The 18595-nt window shown below is 46.0% G+C and overlaps 1 protein-coding gene and 1 long non-coding RNA gene across 8 annotated transcripts in view; one reads left to right on the top strand and one right to left on the bottom strand.

Moving 5' to 3' along the window:
• The window catches only part of LOC135204242 (TATA element modulatory factor-like), a 77979-nt gene that overhangs the window by 5835 nt on the left and 53549 nt on the right, over window positions 1-18595 (top strand). For all 4 annotated transcript variants that reach the window (XM_064234355.1, XM_064234354.1, XM_064234356.1 and 1 more), the window contains exon 2: window positions 17820-17963. In XM_064234355.1, coding sequence (XP_064090425.1) covers window positions 17831-17963 — 133 coding nt within the window. In that variant the 5' untranslated portion in view covers window positions 17820-17830. The remainder of the gene's footprint in view (window positions 1-17819; window positions 17964-18595) is intronic.
• Window positions 16340-18595, bottom strand: part of LOC135204246 (uncharacterized) — a 73973-nt gene continuing 71717 nt past the window's right edge. For all 4 annotated transcript variants that reach the window (XR_010312147.1, XR_010312148.1, XR_010312149.1 and 1 more), the window contains one exon: window positions 16340-17878. This is a non-coding gene — a long non-coding RNA (uncharacterized LOC135204246). The remainder of the gene's footprint in view (window positions 17879-18595) is intronic.

Genomic DNA, 18595 nt, shown 5'->3' with positions numbered 1-18595 from the left:
AGATTCCATCGCCTTCGACATTGCGAGAATTTTCAACAGAGATATCTCTTGGACTCTTTCATCTTTCTGTTTACCGCACGGTAACAGAAGTCTGTACAAGTCTCCGCTGCATCGCACTGCGATAATGCGAATGATTTTGCAGACATCTGAGTTTGTCTTCAAAATATCTCGTATTCGTAGGTGTACAATTGTTTCATTGTTCAACCCGAATTACAAGATGTGTCAGAAGACATCGCCTACTCTCCGACCTGACAGCTCTACCTCCAAATGTTCAGCCCATGAGAAGCAGTTCTTCAGGCGGCTTTCACCTGTGTTTTCATTACCGAAGAACGCCCCGCTTTCATTGCAACTACGACTTCTCACCGGACAGCAATGAAATAGCGGTTTAGCGTTTTCAGTCATTTGTAAGCACAGGTTTATGAATCTTGAGATCCTTCTCTCGATTCATATGTGAAGAACGTAGGTTGCAGTCAATATCCTACCTTCGTCTTCAACGGTACATAGTGTTGTTTCTCCTTAGCTGAGATTCAACAAACATGAGATGTTTTACCTTCAGGGACCTCGGTCTCTAGAAGGCAATTGACTTTCGCCTGTTGGGTACATGCCTTAAGAGAATCATCACCTCGCTGTCCGGCATTGGTGACAAACAAATACATCATTTGTTTGGTCTCTCGGCATAACCCTTTAAAGGCGAAGGTCACGTGACTTACTCGGATGCTTTGACAACTTGCCTCCTACCGAACGCAGTCAGTCGGCAGCTGTCAGAGCGCCCGAGTCAGTTACGAATTACGCTGTTGACTTAGTTCGGTTGTTACACAGCAACCATTACTTCGTTTTAATAGCTTGTCACAGTACCCATACCATTGACACCCACCATGGAGTGTCGGTGTCCTATCCACTACCGAGAACTTCGCTGCATGGGGATAGGAGGAGGCGAGAGACTTCGTTGCTAACGGACAGACCAGTATGGGTACTGGACATCACCGAAGTAGAGAAGAGGGATAGGTCATGCGACATTTCCTTCTTTTCCTCTGAGAACTGCATGACTTCTCCTGCGAAGTCAGGCACCCAGGGGATGGGGATCCGTGACGCTCGATTTCGTACCGAACTTCGTAGCGAAGACTCAGAACCCTTCGGTCCCTGACGATTGGTTCGAGTCGTTCACAATCCCCTCCCTAATGGACTTCACCGCCTTCGATGCGAAGGAGATGCTGCCTTGTCCACAAGAACTTCTCCTTGGCGCAGGTACTGAAGGCAGGGGTCTGGTCCAACCAGACCACATGCCCTTCCTTCTACCTTCGGGATATTGCCCACAGGTCCTTGGATCTTTTTCCTTGGGACCCGTGGTGGCTGCTCAACACGTTGTGTAGCGAACCCAGACCCCTCGCAGGCTGAACAGCATCGAGTCCTGGTGTGACCGTAAGAATGGATGGTGAATGAGAGTGTGACTGGCTCCTCTTCCCATCTTTTTCTTCCCCTCTACCTGTGGTTTAGAGGGACACGGTCGTCACCCTGCTGGATAAGGACAAGATGCAGGTGAGCTACTTAACAGAGCCCCATCCTATCCCTTTCACTAGGGATAGGAGCGTATATCCACCACTTCCTCCAACAAGGGGGAGGGCGGAAGTGGATGCCAGCTTGAGACAACCCATACTTTATGTGTTGCCTCTTGCAAACAGGAACAAGTTCTTGCTTGCTGGTACGAAGAGATACGCTTGCTCTCTCTTAGTACTCGGCCCAGAGGTCTGACCATTGATCCTGCGGTGCACACCCGATCAATCGGACAGAGGCTTGGATCCCTCCCTCGCTCTTACGACCAGGGAGGCATTCCAAGGATGGGACGAACACCAGTCTGTTCATCAAAAGACTCAGATTCCTCCCACCAAGAAGTGAGTCTTCCTATTGTTAAAGGACCGAGGGTTTGTATTACGTATCGGAACAAATGACAATTTGTCGAAAATTGCATTTTTCCTAACTATACAAACCTGAGGTCCTTTACATATAGTCCCTCCTCATGCCACCCCTCACTCTGCGTAGTTTGCATGGGCCAAAAGCAAAAGTGATTTGTTTACCTCCCAGTCGCGCGGCGCGCGACGATCGGACAAGCAGTTAACTACCGTTCTCCCCTTGTTCGAAGCTTACGACCGTTCCAGCATGCCGCTAGCTACTTCTATTGTTAAAGGACCTCAGGTTTGATAGTTAGGAAAAATGCAATTTTCGACAAATTGTCATTTTTACATATTCATGATTATTAATTTGAAAATATCATTGTTGAAAAAGTAACTAGATTCCTGATTCAAATATCAACAGTTTTGGTTGTGAACAATACCTGAGGCGTTCTTTGCGCTCTTCAATTGATTATCAGTGTTGCCAATTGGTATGTGTTTACCCTCCAAACTGGGTATAAGACTTACACAAAACCGGGGAAATAAGTGAAATTAGCGTATCTATTTGTAGTATATATACATATTACAGCAATTTTATCATTACTGCATTACTGTGACAACTAGAATTCATGGAAACAGTTTATAAATGCATCAGCGTATGTGTGAAGCTCCACTAGATTGGCAACGATGAGTCATTTTGCCATCATCTGCTCATATGTACTTCAGAAATATCTGTAATTTTTTGGGGTTAATTTGGTTGCAAAAAAGGGATAATAGACATGAATGAAAAAAACATTTTGAAGTAACAATGTAAAGTCAAACTAAATAATGATTAAAGTAAACATTGTTCCGACACGTTATATAAACCATCGGTCCTTTACACTAGGAAAATTGCTTTAGCGGTAGCTGGAACGGTCGTAAGCTTTGAATAAGGGGTAACGTAGTTAACTGCTTGTCCGCCAGTGCGCGCGCCGCGCGACTGGGAGGAGAGGAATCACTTTTGCTTTCGGGCGTGTTGGGTGAAGACGTGTTCGTCGCGCTCTCTGCCCGCTGATCGTCGTTCGCTTTGAGTATTTGTGTACCTTATTCTGGTTTGTTTGGTGTGAAAAAGTGACTGTAAGTACGGTATCTCTTTTTCATTGTTTTTGTTATCATGGAAGGTGATGATAATTCCCCGCGCCCTACCACTTCACGTAGAATTTGTCCTGGTGTGGATGGGCGCTGATGTGGGGCTTTTCGCTCTTTCTTAGAGGTGGACCCAATTGAATTGTGTTCACGTTGCTGAGGGCGCGATTGCTCTCGGTCCAATACTTGTGATGTGTGTTCTGATTGGTCCGAGGCGCAGTGGGTGCTGTACGAGGGGAGGAGGAAGAGAAGGCCTGCCAGGGAGTCGTCGGGAAGTTCTCCTGCGACTCCCTTGGTTACGGATACTTCTTCTTTCCTTCCTCCCGCTCAGCTCCCAAGGTTGTTGCCTTCCCCTTCGGGGGGGGTTTCGGAGTCCTTCTCCTCTCTCGATCGGTCGAGTGTGGAGGAGGGCGCCCGTTACCCGGACATTCAATTGTATTAGGGGTCTTCCGTGTGTTCGGGGTGGGGCACTCCCCCCCCCCGTGCGTGAGGGAACCCCTCCAACTAACCCAACTCTTGCTCCTGCAGGTAAGAATCCGTGGGTGACGACCTTGGACAGGTGTGTGCTGCGCTTGGACTGCAGGGCGTGCCTAGCATCCAGGGGCTGCTGCAGCATCTAGCGGGGTCTGGGGCGGTAACCCATGGAGCAGTCACCACTACGACCACCACTATCTCCACGTGCTTATGCCGCTCCCCCTCACCTGGTCTACACTCCCCATGCTGTGTCGGTGACGCCGTCTGCTGCTGTCCAAGGGCCGGTCGCCGCCGTACTGAGGGGGGGGATGCCGCCGCTGCCTGGGTTCTTCGTGTTGCCTGCCCCAGACTTCCGCTATCCCAAGAGCTCGCCCCTGGACCGACCACCAGTTCCCAGGTTTCCGCTGGCTGCCGAGACCGATAAGTTGATGGCTACACCGGCCGTACCTGCTGTACCTGCCGATGATCTGGTTCTCGATGATGGTTTGGCTGCCCCTGATGTTTGTACCGCTGCTGATGTTCCTGCCGCTCCTGCCGCTGATGAGATGGTTGCTGCTCCTGTCGCTCCTACCGCTCCTGTTGTTCCTGCTGTTCCTGCCCCTGTCCATACTGGTCCTGCCCACGGTGTGTCTTCCCCAGTCCCAGGTCCTTCCGGACAGGTGCAGTCGGGCCGTGTTGCTTCGGCAATATCCCCGGCTCCGGCCTGGATGGAGGACCTGACGACTGTCCTGCGCGAGCTGACGAAGAAGAGGAGGAAGGTGTCGTCTTCGTCTTCGTCGTCTGCTTCGTCGTCTTCTGCCGCCCCTTCCCCTTCAACTTCTAAGGCTCGCAACCCGAAGAAGAAGAAGGTTGCTTCCCCCCCCCCTCCCCCCCCGCAAGAAGTCTCCTTCGGGAGCTTCTAAGGGCCCGTCTCGCCTCGGTGAGACAGGGGGTCCTTCTGCTGGTCCTCCTGCTCCTTCGGGAGCGGGGCCCGCCTCCCCTTCCGCAAGGAAGAGGAAGGCGGGGACCAGAGGAGTTTCGAAACCGGTCCTTCCTCACCTGGTGTTAGCGGCTCTGCCGCTAAGCCAGGATCCGGCTCGGTCTCTCGTTCGCGAGAGATCCCGAGTGTACGCTCTCCCCCGGGAGACCGTGCAGTCAAAGTTTTGGCGCCAGAGTTCGCTTGGCACCAAGACCGCGGCACGGAGCAGAAGGCCGGTGAGAGCCGCTCAGGTGACTCTCGCCAGGCCAGCGGCCGCTCCCGTAGCGACCTGCCGGTACCCAGGGTGGACGTGACGGTCGCTGACCGGCCACGGGCTGAGGCAGGGAAGAGGTCCCCCCGGCCGCTAGCACCAGCCTCGGCTGGTGCCAGCAGCTCGACGCGCCGCGAGCCCACACACCGGTCCAGCCACAGGGACCGGTCGTGTAGGGAGAGCGGCAGCAGCTCGTCTGACGCACAGGACCGGCGCCGCTGTGCTCAGTCCAGCCTCGGGCGAGCGGCGCGACCAGGCCTGCAGCTCGATCCCCACCGCGGGTTGGGGATCGCCTGCAGCCCTCCAAGCCCACCGGTTCTGCCGGTGAGCGTGGAGGGAGCGTCAGGTTTTCTTCTCCAGTGCCTTCAATCTCCTCGGGTTTCACTGGGAGGGGCGAGACACCCAGGAGCGATCACGAGGGGCGCGCCTCTCGTGATCCTGTCACGATGCAGTACATACACGCCTGGTTCGGTCCTGGGATTGGCCAGGACTTACACACAAGTGACAGGAGGAGACCGAGAGGGGTCTGTTGCTGTTCCTCCTTCTGAAGGAGGAGGATCCCGGGAGTCGGCCTTGTTGGAGGGACTGGATGGTCCTACTCCTCGAGACGCCGTTACCCCCGAGATCCAGAGGAACTTTGCCGAGGTTATGCGCTGATTCGTCAGCACAACGACCTCGGGGAGGGATCACCGCTCCCACCTTCCGAGCCCACGTCCCGGCTCGAGTCGTTCTGGGGCCTGAAGAGGGAACCCAGACCGACAGTGGGTCTGCCTCGATCCCAGCTTTCCGACTCAGTGCTCGACCAGGTGGAATCTCTCGTTTCTGGACGGGAGGACTCGCTCAGGTCGGGCCGGTCATCGAAGCTGCTTCCTCCTCCTCTGCAGTGACAGCGGCGATTTTACGTGCCATCCGAGGACCCGATGCCGCCTAAACAGGTTAACCCGGGGTTAGTTAGGCTAACACCGGGTGTGTCTCTGCAGCAGCTCCTGTCTGAGAACCTATGGTTCTCACAGCAAGAGGCACTGGGCCTGAAATCTACCGCGATGGCAGCATTCCAGGCGGTCTCCTGGCTCGACCTGTGGTCTCTCACAGTGTCGAAAGTCACAGCCAACTTCGGGGGCTCTGCCCTTGAGGAAGACCCGGCTTTCAGGAGGCTCTGCCAGTCTGGAGGTAGGGCCATCTCCTACCTAGCCCACCAGACGGCTAACCTGTGGGCCAACCTGGTTCTTTGTCGTCGGGACGCCGTCCTGACACAAATATCCAGGGGGGCTGGGCGTGAGGCGGCACTCGGGCTACGCAACGGACCGGTTCGGAGTTCCTCCTCTCTCTTCCCAGACGAGATGGTGGACGCTGCGGTAGAGAGACGGCGCACTGATGACAGTGACCGTCTTCTCCACCAGGCAGTTTCGAAGGCGGCTGGGCAGCCTCGAACTGTGGCTAAACCAAAGAGTTTAGCTAGCGCTTCCTCGGGGGCTAAGACAGCTGCCACGTCTAAACCCTGAGGAAAGACTTTGTCTTCTTCTTCTTCTGCAAAGGGGGGCTCAAATCAGCCCCCCTCCTCGCGAGGATCGGCAGGGAAGAAGTCGAAGAAAGGTGGGAAACGCTAGGGACGGTGTTCCCCCTCATCTGCTGCCGAAAGTGGGGGAGTGCCTGGCGAGCCATTGGGCAACTTGGCAGCGCTACGGCGCCGAGACCTGAGTAGTAGACGTCCTTCGGGAGGGATATCTACTACCCTTCGAATCTCGGCCACCCCTCACTTTCAACCCGATCCAACCCCTGACTTATGTCAAAGGATCCACAAAGGACATCGCTCTTCGACAGGAGATCCAGACCATGCTGAGCAAGGGAGCTGTAGAAATCGTCAAGAGACCAATCACCGGGCTTCTACAGCCGCCTTTTCCTGGTGGAGAAGTCATCGGGGGGCTGGCGCCCGGTGATAGATCTCTCTCCCCTGAACCGTTTCGTTCGCCAGACTCGGTTCAAGATGGAAACGGCACGTTTTGTGCTCGATTCCATCAGGGGGAGCGATTTCATGCTTTCGGTGGGCCTGAAGGATGCGTATTTTCAGATACCCATCCATCAGTCCTCCAGGAAGTACCTCCGCTTCATCCTCGACGGGACGGTGTACCAGTTCAGGGCACTTTGTTTCGGTCTGTCAACCGCCCCACAGGTGTTCACGCGAGTGTTCACTCTGGTGTCTGCTTGGGCCCACTCAAACGGGATACGTCTGTTGAGGTATCTCGACGATTGGCTGGTCCTGGCGAGCTCCCACTCGCAGTTGCTACAGGACAGGGATCGACTTCTCAAGTTCTGCCGCGATCTGGGGATCGTGGTAAACTTCGAGAAGTCCGATCTCGAACCCAAGCAGAGGATGAAGTACCTGGGCATGCTGATCGATACGGTAGCAGAGCAAGTCTTCCCCGCAGACTTGCTGATCAGCAGGTTCAGGGAGGCAGCCATTCGGTTTCTGTCTCGACAGAAGCAACCAGCTCAGCAATGGCAAGTCGTGATCGGCCACCTGTCGTCACTCGAGAAGTTAGTCCCTCACGGGCATCTTCACCTGCGGTCTCTTCAGTGGAGACTAAAGGAGAGTTGGTCACAGGCTCAGGATCCGCCGTACTTCCCCGTGGCTCTCACGGAGGAGGTGAGACGGGACCTTGCTTGGTGGCTGGACGACAGGAACCTCTTAAAGGGAGTGCCTCTCAGCACTCCCCCCCCCCCCACCCTCCCGGAGATGTTGCTGTTTTCAGACGCATCTACCGAGGGTTGGGTCGCACACCTGGAGGAGTTGCTGGCTGCAGGTGTGTGGGACCATCACGACAAGCACCTTCACATCAATGTCTTGGAACTCAAGGCGGCGTTCTACGCTCTCCAAGAGTTCCAGGACCGCTTGGTGGGACACTCGGTGGTGTTGATGTGCGACAACACCACAGTAGTGGCATATGTTAACAAACAGGGGGGACTGATGTCTCTCCCGTTGCACCAGTTGACAATGCAGGTGCACGAGTGGGCCATCGCTCACTCGATAGAGCTGTCAGCACGCTACATTCCAGGCAAGAGGAATGTAGTAGCGGACAAGCTCAGCCATCGGGATCAGGTGATAGGGACCGAATGGTCACTACACCCAGACGTGGTGGAAAGGCTCTTCAACCTGTGGGGGCATCCACATCCAGTCGTAGATCTGTTCACCACCCGGGAAACTTCAGGTTTTCTTTTCAGCTTGTGCCGGACCCATGGGCAGCTGCAGAGGACGCGCTTCAACAGCCCTGGAACAACCTCTTCGCCTACGCCTTTCCTCCATTCTGCCTGATTCGCAAGGTGATCAGTCGAGTGCTGGTCACCCCGAACCTCAGGATGATCCTGGTGGCCCCCAGGTGGCCGCAGGCCGTCTGGTATCCGGATCTGCCGGTTCTTCTAGTGGAGGCACCAAGAGAGATTCCCCCCTGGCACAACCTTCTCGCCCAACCGCACGTGGAACGGTACCACCAGGCAGTCCAGTCCCTTCAACTTCACGGCTGGCTGTTATCCACCATCTCTTGCAAAAGAGAGGCTTTTCTTGCAGCGCAGCAACAGAGATGGCTGGACACGTCAGGCAGTCCTCTGCAGCTGTGTACCAGGGAAAGTGGGCTGTCTTCTGTGGTTGGTGTCGTAGACGGGGTCTCTCTCCTCTCAGAGCCACTATTCAGCAGATAGCGGATTTCCTTGTCTTTCTTCTCTGAGAGAAGCTCCTCTCAGTCCCCACAGTCAAAGGATACGGATCCGCCCTGGCTCTGGTCCTGAAACTGAGGGGGTTGGACATCTCGGATTCGATCGAGATCTCCTTGCTTATGAGGAGCTTCGAAAGGTCTTGCCCACCCAGGGAACTCAGGCCCCCTGCGTGGGACGTAACTCTCGTCCTTATGAGTTTGACTCGAAGACCATTCGAGCCACTCCGAGAGTCGTCAGACAGGGATCTGACCCTTAAGACCCTCTTCTTGCTGGCCCTGGCATCGGCAAAGAGAGTAGGAGAACTTCATGGTCTTTCGTATGACGTTAAGCATTCCAGAGGATGGGGATCTGTGACGCTCGATTTCATCCCGAACTTCGTAGCCAAGACTCAAAATCCGTCGATCCCTGACGACAGGTTAGAGTCTTTCACAATCCCCTCCTTATTGGATTTCACCGACAACGATACGGATTAGATGCTGCTTTGTCCTGTGAGGGCGCTACGGCGCTATCTGAAGAGAACTCGACATCTCAGGCCTGAGTGTCGACGCCTCTTCGTTAGCACCGAGGTTACCAAGAAAGAAGTATCCAAGAACACGTTTTCTTTCTGGCTGCGTGAGGTGATCAGGAGGGCGTACGAGACTGATGGTAGTGACGACACCCGTCCCCCTCGTCCGAGAGCCCACGAAGTCAGAGGCATTGCCCCGTCAATGGCGTTCCGCAAGAACTTCTTCGTGGCGCAGGTCCTGAAGGCTGGGGTCTGGTCCAACCAGACCACCTTCACCTCCTTCTACCTTCTGGATATTGCCCACAAGTCCTTGGATACCTTTTCCTTGGGACCTGTGGTGGCTGCTCAACACGTTGTGTAAGCTTACCCAGCACCCTAGCAGGCAGAACAGCATCGATTCCTTGGTGTGATTGAAAGAATGAATGTGGTGAATGAGAGTGTGACTGGCTTCTCTTTCCCCATCTTTCTCTCCCTCTACCCGTGAGCAGAGGGTCTCGGTCGTCACCATGCTGGAAGAGGAAAAGATGCAGGTAAGCTACCCGACAGAGCTCCAGCTTATTCCTTTCATTAGGGATAGGTGTAAATATCCTCCACTTCCTCCTACAAGGGGGGGTGAAGTGGATGCCAACAAGAGACAAACCCATAACTTTATGTTGCCTCTTGCAACAGGAACAAAGTTCTTGCTTGCTAGTACTAAGAGATACGCTTGCCTCTTTCTTAGTACTTGGGTCCAGAGGTCTGACCATTGATCCTGTGGTACACACCCCAATCAATTGGGCAGAGGCTGGGATCCCTCCCTCTGCTCTTACGACCAGGGAGGGTATCCAAGGTTGGACGAACACCAGTCTGTTCTTTAAGACTCAGGTCCTCCCACCAATCAGTGAGTCTTCCTAGTGTAAAGGACCGATGGTTTGTATAACGTGTCGGAACAAATGGCAATTTGTCGAAAATTGCATTTTTCCTAACTATACAAACCTGAGGTCCTTTACACATAGTCCCACCTCATGTCACCCCTCACTCTGCATTTTCCTGGGCCTAAAGCAAAAGTGATTCCTCTCCTCCCAGTCGCGCGGCGCGCGCACTGGCGGACAAGTAGTTAACTACGTTACCCCTTGTTCGAAGCTTACGACCGTTCCAGCTACCGCTAAAGCAATCTTCCTAGTGTAAAGGACCTCAGGTTTGTATAGTTAGGAAAAATACAATTTTCGACAAATTGCCATTTTGTTCATGAAACTTACCTGTCAGATATATATATAGCTGTATTCTCCGAAGTCCAACAGAATTTCAAAACTCCCGGCACACGCAGTGGGCGGCCAGGTGGTTAGTACCCATTCCCGCCGCTGGGAGGCGGATATCAGGAACCATTCCCATTTTCTATTCAGATTTTTCTCTGTCGCCGGTCTGTAAACAACTGTTTCCAGACCTCCGCCTAGGATTTTGAAAACTTCTTTTTGCCTTGAGTATCCTGATTGACTTTTGGTTTTTTTGGACTGGATTGTTGGCTTGGCATACGCGATAGTGGTTTGATTTGGATTTTGGCCTTGACTTTTCTTTAAATACGATGTCTGGATCTAGTTCTACTAGTTTCAGGGTGTGTGGTGTGCAAGAATGTAAGGTGAGGCTACCGAAAGCTTCAGTAGACCGTCACTCTGTGTGCATGAAATGTCGAGGTCATGTATGTTTGTTGAACGATAGATGCATCGAGTGTGAGGAATTGACGGATCTTGAGTGGAAGGCGTATGATTCTTATGTAAGAAAACTTAATGGTGGGATTCAGCTAAAGGGTTAGTGAAATTAACCCCTGGCCGAAGACCTTTGAAATCAAGGGGTTAACAGAGTTCATTGGACGACAGCCAGAGAGAGTCCTGTGCCCTGTCAGGGCTCTCAAGTTTTATTTGCAGAAAACTAAAGACTGTCGGGGTCCTTCAGTTCTGTTAAGAGACCCGACTTTCCTATGACAAAAAAATGCACTGGCATTCTTGTTACGAAGCACCATCAGGGAGGCCCATGCGTCCTGCCCAGATGGTGATCTGAAACTTTTGAAAGTAAAAGCCCATGAGGTGAGAGCTGTCGCAACCTCAATGGCGTTTCAAAAGAATATGGCACTCAGCGATATCCTAAGTGCTACTTTTTGGCGAAGCAACTCTGTGTTCGCTTCTCATTACCTGCGGGATGTGAAGACGGCATATGAGAAAAACTGCGAGGTCGCTAGGACCATACATATCCGCAGAAATGTTATGGGGGCAGGAAGCAGCACGAATCCTATCCTATAGAAAAGGGATAGGTGTGCTTTTGATTTTATGGTGTTGGTTTATTGTTGAAGGGTTGGTCGCTTGAGGCGCTTTCCCTTTCTTTAGCCTAGAAGTTATGGGACTAACTTCAATAAGTTAGGTCAGGTGGTGGTTTTTAGCTTCGTTGCCCTCACAGTATGGTCAATATGGTCTAGTCACATTGTGGTCACGCTCCCGTTGACAGATCATCTAGAATCACCAGCTATATAGGTCACTACCTTGCTTCGGAGAGCTCTAGTAAAGCAGAAGCAGATCTTGGGGTGACAGTAATCACGAAGTCAGCTATACTAACAGGTAAGGAACCAAGATGTCAATCATCTGCATGTAGCAACCTTATCAGTGGAGCACATCTTGGTGCATTGTGTACATTACAGAGAACAAAGGCAGAGATTCCACCTTGATGGAAAATCTCTTGCCGATGTTCTAGATGACAAAGCAGATATTTCTGCACTAGTGAGTTTTTTAAAATGTATTGGGATTTTTTATGAAGTTAATTGATGGCAAATTTTAACTCGTTGATTTTATTTTTTGTTGATTTTATTTATTTTATGTTGATTTTATTTTTGTATTTTTGTTCATAGTCATCATTTTAAGTACCTGATTATTATTAAAAATTTTGTTTGCTGTTTTTTTTAATTTTTAAAAAGATTAAATGGTGTTGAATGGATGTATGCATGTCAGGTTTTTTTTTTTTTTTATGTATTTGGTTTTGCGTGTTTGCGTGACTTCGGCTGTGGGATTCTTTGGTTGCAGTATGAGTAGTTTTCAGTGAGAGTGAATGGTTTTGGTTTGGTTGATATGTGATGTGAGATCGTCTTGGTCCTGGTTGTTGTGTGTCGTTCGGTGTTTTTAAATTGCAGTTTTAGTTGGTCATTTGTGTGAGAAGTTTTAATTGATTCAGGTATTCATTCATCTAATTCATTTCGTTTAACCATATAATACTGCAGCGCTGAATGACCTTTGCAGGTCCCAGCGCTTGGGCTATGCCCTAAATTCCATAATCAATCAATCAATCATCTGCATGTAATTTGTTTCCTAAAATCCTTCTATTCTGTCCCTTCCCACCTCCAATGGTGGGATTCAGCTATATATATATCTGACAGGTAAGTTTCATGAACAAAATGTTATTGTCATGATACAATAAAGTTTGTTCATACTTACCTGGCAGATATATATAATTAAGTACCCACCCACCTCCCCTCAGGGGACAGTGTTATGAAAGATCTGAATAGAAAATGGGAATGGTTCCTGATATCCGCCTCCCAGCGGCGGGAATGGGTACTAACCACCTGGCCGCCCACTGCGTGTACCGGGAGTTTTGAAATTCTGTCAGACTTCAGAGAATACAGCTATATATATATCTGCCAGGTAAGTATGAACAAACTTATTGTATCATGACAATAACATATTAAGGGAATAAAGCTTTGCACCTCATAAACCGTATACTCGTGTACTGCCCAGAACTGTTTGTGGAGTGAGCGCTTAGGAACCAGGAACCGCAGCGTAGTTCAAGTGCAATTTAGAGTGATTTAAGACCAAAATGTGTATAATTACAGTCAAATAAGCACTGTGGAGTTTCAGTTGTGATGGCAGTGAGGATAAAACCACCGATTAGAAGGTAAAAATGAATTTCAGTTCAAACCATGACCACGGGAATAAAATGTTTCATATTTTCACTAATATAGGCAACAAAATTTTGTTATATTGTGCTGCTTACAACTGCAATCTTGAGTAAGATCAATAAACGTTACATATATGTAGTATACGCTAACATTATTCAAATGAGTGCTGGGAAGGCTGGGAAAGATGGTGGCTTGGCTGTGGTTACGAACAGCAAGTCATGCGGTTGCTGCCATATTGGATTTCAAAACTGCCTTGAAAACATATTTTACGAAGACCTCGCGTGCTTATTTTAGTTCGTATGGCGCTTTCATATATCACATTATGTTGATGAAACTTCAGTCTTTTGAATGGTATGCTTAAAGATGCAATTGTATTCATGTTTCACCAATTAAATATCAAGTGAATAAGGCTGAGCCACGCCATGACACTGGATCGACTGTGGTGTTCCCCCCTAATAGGTACTACATTAATGTGATGGGTATTTATTATAGGCTATACCCCTACAATCATAACAGGCCCCAGACCATGTTAGGTTGTCATAGCCTAACCGTTGTATTCTGCATAGCCTGCCATGGATGGGTAACAGCCCAATAATAGCCTGGTGTAAATATGGTGATGGGTATTTATCGTAAGGGGTCCTATCCCAAGTTAGACTGTCACAGCCTGATAATAGCCTGGTGTCATAACAGAGTGGGAGAATTACTCTATAGCCTAAGACCTGTAGGGGTAAGTGGTATGGAGTGAAATAGTGAAACAATAACAGCAAAATGTAGGGATGAAACACCGAAACGAATGTGCAACTGTGAAATGTACCCTGGTCTACTCTGAAGTTGCTGCAGGGTAGACTAAGGTAGGAAATGGTGCCCTTGGTTAGGATAGGTCATGAAATATCTCTAGCTATTATTGGTGTAATTTTTATTCATGACATATATATATATATATATATATATATATATATATATATATATATATATATATATATTTATATATATATATACACAGTATTATATATTGCTACTTTCAAAATGCATATATCCCCTCTTTGACTGTATAAAATATTATGTAGAGGATTTTGGCAACATTTTTCCAGATTCCTAGATAGCTTAGAATTAGGATGTTTAAAATGTGTGTTCAGATTTCTGCATTATATATTATAAAAAGAATATATAACGTAGAATGTAGAAAGAGAGAGATTTGCTTTGTCTGTTCAAAACTAGGATTGTTTCCCTATTATGTCAGCGCCTTGAGATTAGAGGAACTCCGAGATCTCCGTTTGCTTTCCTAATCTGTCAACATGTTTGATAAGAGACCTCGAGATTAAGGGAACTCAAGTCTTCGTTGTGTTTTTAAAAACATGTCAATCTTTATTATCGCTTGATTTCTGTCTTGATCGGGTACGTGACTTTGTTGAGCTGACTCTTTCATAACTTGTCTTATACGCGTATGTCTTTGCCGAATACCACATGCAAATTTCACAGTTTATTTGTAAAGTTGCGTCACTTTTCGAAGCTTCTGGAAGAATTATTGCCCAAAACGTTTTGTGTCATCTCCACAGTCCAGCTTCCGTAAGGGAGAAGACCTTGAGATTAGAGGAACTCCGAGATCTCCGTTTGCTTTCCTAACCTGTCAACACGTTTGATAAGAGACCTCAAGATTAAGGGAGCTCGAGTCTTCGTTGTTTTTTTAAAAACATGTTAGTCTTTATTATCGCTCTATTTCTGTCTTGATCGGGTACGTGACTTTGTTGAGCTGACTCATTCATAACTTGTCTTATACACGTATGTCTTTGCCAAATGCCACATGCAAATTTCACAGTTTCTTTGTAAAGTTGCGTCACTTTTCGAAGCTTCTGGAAGAATTATTGCCCAAAACGTTTTGTGTCATCTCCACAGTCCAGCTTCCGTAAGGGAGAAGAATGTCATTACATCTTAAAACCGCGTTCCGTTCAGACATCTCTCTCTCTCTCTCTCTCTCTCTCTCTCTCTCTCGCCATAATTGATATTAACGTAACGTAAAATGGTCACTCGTAACTTGATTTCAGATTTGAGTTTATTTAGTGTTATTTAGTGCTTTTTGTGGAATCTGAACAAACATTTTACAAATGTGTGTAACGGCACCTACTTCTGTGAATTGGTGAATTTTTTGAAGAAAGAAATTGGTATACCAATAAGGTAAAGTGTGTTATATTTCTATTAGTTTCAACTAATATCTAAGGGTTATGATGGTTTGGTAAAAACTAATAACTAATAGTCGGTGGTTTGGTAAAAACTAATAACTATTGGTTACGATGGTTTAGAGAACTAGTAACTAATAGTTACAATGGTTTAGTGAAATTTACATTTTTATACATTGCAAATTTTTGTGTTTTGTGTTTGTTTCATTTGAAGTGCATTTATCCATTTTCTTATTGAAGTGATTTTTATGTTTTGTGCATTTATCCATTTTCTTATTGAAGTGTATGTTTTTATTTTATATTCTGTGTAATTAATACTTTTTGCAATTTTGGTATTTTCCACATTTTTCTGTGTTTTTATTTGCATTCACAATTTAATTGCCTTAGTTATTTTCATTATTAATCGTTGCACATTTAATTCAGTTTAACACTTGTGAATTAATTTGCATTTACTTAGAATTCTTTTCAAGTTTTATTATTGTTTAGCACTTGTGAATTAATTTTCAAATTTCAATTATTGCCTAACACTTTTGAATTTTGATTGAATTAATTTTCTTGAATTTTGTGATAAATTAATTTTGATTAAATTTTACTTAATTGATTCAAGAATTAATTAAACTTTACTTTGTTTTCAAGTAACAGTAATTTTCATATAATAAATTTTGAGTTTGATAATAAATTTTTGTATTTAAAATTTTTATAAGTGTTTTCTTTATTTTACACTAGTATTTAATTATGATTAGTTTAGGTAGAAATATAAAGTGGTAATTGATGTTTTCCTTCAATTAACTTGAAATGACTTAGAACCAGAGAAGTACTTAGACTTTTGAAATCAGGGAAATACTTAGACTTTTAAAGTTGTTGTTGGAGTGATGCCCTTTGATTAATTTGATTACTTACAAAATTACCTCTCTTGTTTTGATGGACTTAGTCTGATTTTCTGCAATACTGGTAAGTTGTTAAGGGATCACTGTTGCCTTTAGAGTATTCAGTCGTTTAGTACCTGTGATGAGGGTTCAGGTGTCTGGCTGTTGTGAGGTAACAATTAATGAATGGTAAGTGTAGTAACCAGATACTTGGCACTTTGTCACAATATATATATATACTATATATATATATATAATATATATATATATAATATATATATATATCATATATATATATATATATATATATATATATAATATAATAATAGGTTAAATGTGGTTTCTCTTGGTTCAAGTAGGACCTTTTATTCTAGGTTAGGTTAGGAGATGTACATCTTATATTATTGTTTAAAGGGTAATTTATGTTAAAAATTTATTGTAGCCCATGTCTGTATCTTATCACTTTATTTTTTCCTGTCTTAGCAGACTATTACTGCTAATTTATAGCAGCTGAACTGTGGTAATTGAATTGTGGTATGGATAAATTCACTATACTCTGTTTTTTCCATCTGTCCATCCGCCTGTGGTGTTTTCGCATGGTTAACACTGACTCCCGGGCTTTAAATAGTTACGCTATGTGTAAGTTTTAGGTAAATAAAGATATCTGGGTGTACATTTGCAACTGAAAAGTGTTTTAATAATTTACTGTATGCAAATTACATCGTTAATATTCGAAATAGGATATTATTCAAAGTCCAGGGCGCAGTGTTACTATGCGCAAACACCACAGGCTGATGGACAGATGGAAAAAAACAGAGTATATTTTAGGAGATACATACTGCATTCAGTGAACTTTGAACATATATTATTGGTTAATGATAAAATGTTAAGATTTTTAGTGTAAGGTTATGTCTGTGCAAATATTAGTGCTGCTATGTGCTACAATTGATCAGTTATGTCTACAGTAGTGCACAGTTCAGCTGCTATAAATAAGCCATATTACAACCTATGGAGGCAAGCCTTAATAAAGACAACATATAGATGTAGCCTACACTAAAATCTTACACATACATTGTCCTTTGATAACGATAAATCGTTCAAAGAACACATCTTGATGTAAATTATAACAAAACGTCATACCCAAAGGGATATAAATTTGTTACAGAACTACACCAGAGCATTTTCATCTAGCGACAGAAATCAGTATCTTTTTTTGGCATTAAAATAAGTAACATAATAAGAGTTTTGAAATTACATGATAAGAAACATTACAATATTTGTAATCTTGTAGTACTACCTTAACTTAATGGACACCACTACTCATTGGCTACAATATTATAAATACATTTTGCTGGGCTAACATTTTAGATATGCTTCAGTTTACCTCCGTTATTCACAGGGAATGCGTACCACAACCCCTGTGAATACTTGACGCCCCTCAAAAAAAACCCTCTTTTAAAAAGTGCTTATACCCTGAGTATATTAATAGTTTTATCACAAAAAATGCATTTAGTCATGAAAATTATATGAAAATACAGTAAAGAGTGAGATTACCATATGAAAAATAACACTTTGAATAGGCAAATTTTATGCAATATTGTGTATTATATACGTTCCACAGAAAAATCCATGAATAGGTGAAGCCACAAATCCAGAATCCTGAATAGCCTAGGGTCGACTTTAATCAACTTTAGGATAAATCTTTTAAATTGAATGCTAAGTGCTGGGTAGGAACTGCAACTATGTACGATTAACTGTAAGACATCCAGAAAATATTTTAAGTGCAGGCTAAAAAATAGGGTCAGATAGCCAGACCCCCAAAGAATCTTTAGTTGAGGTGCTAATTATAAAAAGAGATTGCCTTTTGAAACTGAATTAAATGGCTTGTACTCGCGTACGCTTTGATGTGGAGATAATCATATCCTTTTCATATTTTAAGGGAGCAACACCATGAGCTGGTTCGACACTGCAGGCTTCACTTCTCTAGCCAAGTCAGCGCTGAAAGAAGCACAAAGGACCATTGACAAGGCGCTTGATATTGATGAAAATAATGAAAATGCAGAGCCAGCACCAGCGCACAAGGGTAAATATGTAATTTTTATTAGTAAGAGAACATACAAAGACCATAATGCGCCGCCATTCAGGAAAAAGAGTTGCGTTAATTTCATAGCCTGTACTGAAAGCAGGTTAGTACATCATCTTTTGTTCATGAAACTTACCTGTCAGATATATATATAGCTGTATTTCTGACGTCCGACAGAATTTCAAAACTCGCGGCACACGTAGTGGGGCGGCCAGGTGGTAGTACCCATTCCCGCCGCTGGGAGGCGGATATCAGGAACCATTCCCATTTTCTGTTCATATTTTTTTTCTGTCGCCGGTGCTGGAAACAACTGTTTACAGTACCTCCGTCTAGGATTTTTTATTTATCTCGCTTTAAATTATCTGGATTGACTTTTGGTATCGACTTCTGGATTGTTGGATTGGCACGCGTAATAGTGGATTGGTTTTTGATTTTGGATTGGCTTTTCTGTGTACATGATGTCGGGATCAAGTACTGGAAGTTTCAGAGTGTGTGTGAGGAGTGAATGTAAGGTGAGGCTTCTTAAACCTTCAGTTGATCCTCACACAGTTTGTATGGAATGCAGGGGGCATGTTTGCTTGGTTGATGATCGGTGCAATGAATGCAAGGATTTGGCTGATGATAAATGGAAG

The sequence above is a fragment of the Macrobrachium nipponense genome, chromosome 44 (genome assembly GCF_015104395.2).
Source record: "Macrobrachium nipponense isolate FS-2020 chromosome 44, ASM1510439v2, whole genome shotgun sequence".
Taxonomy (NCBI): Eukaryota; Metazoa; Arthropoda; class Malacostraca; order Decapoda; family Palaemonidae; genus Macrobrachium; species Macrobrachium nipponense.
Note: the sequence above shows the minus strand (reverse complement) of the source record. Positions and strands in the feature narration are given on the sequence as shown.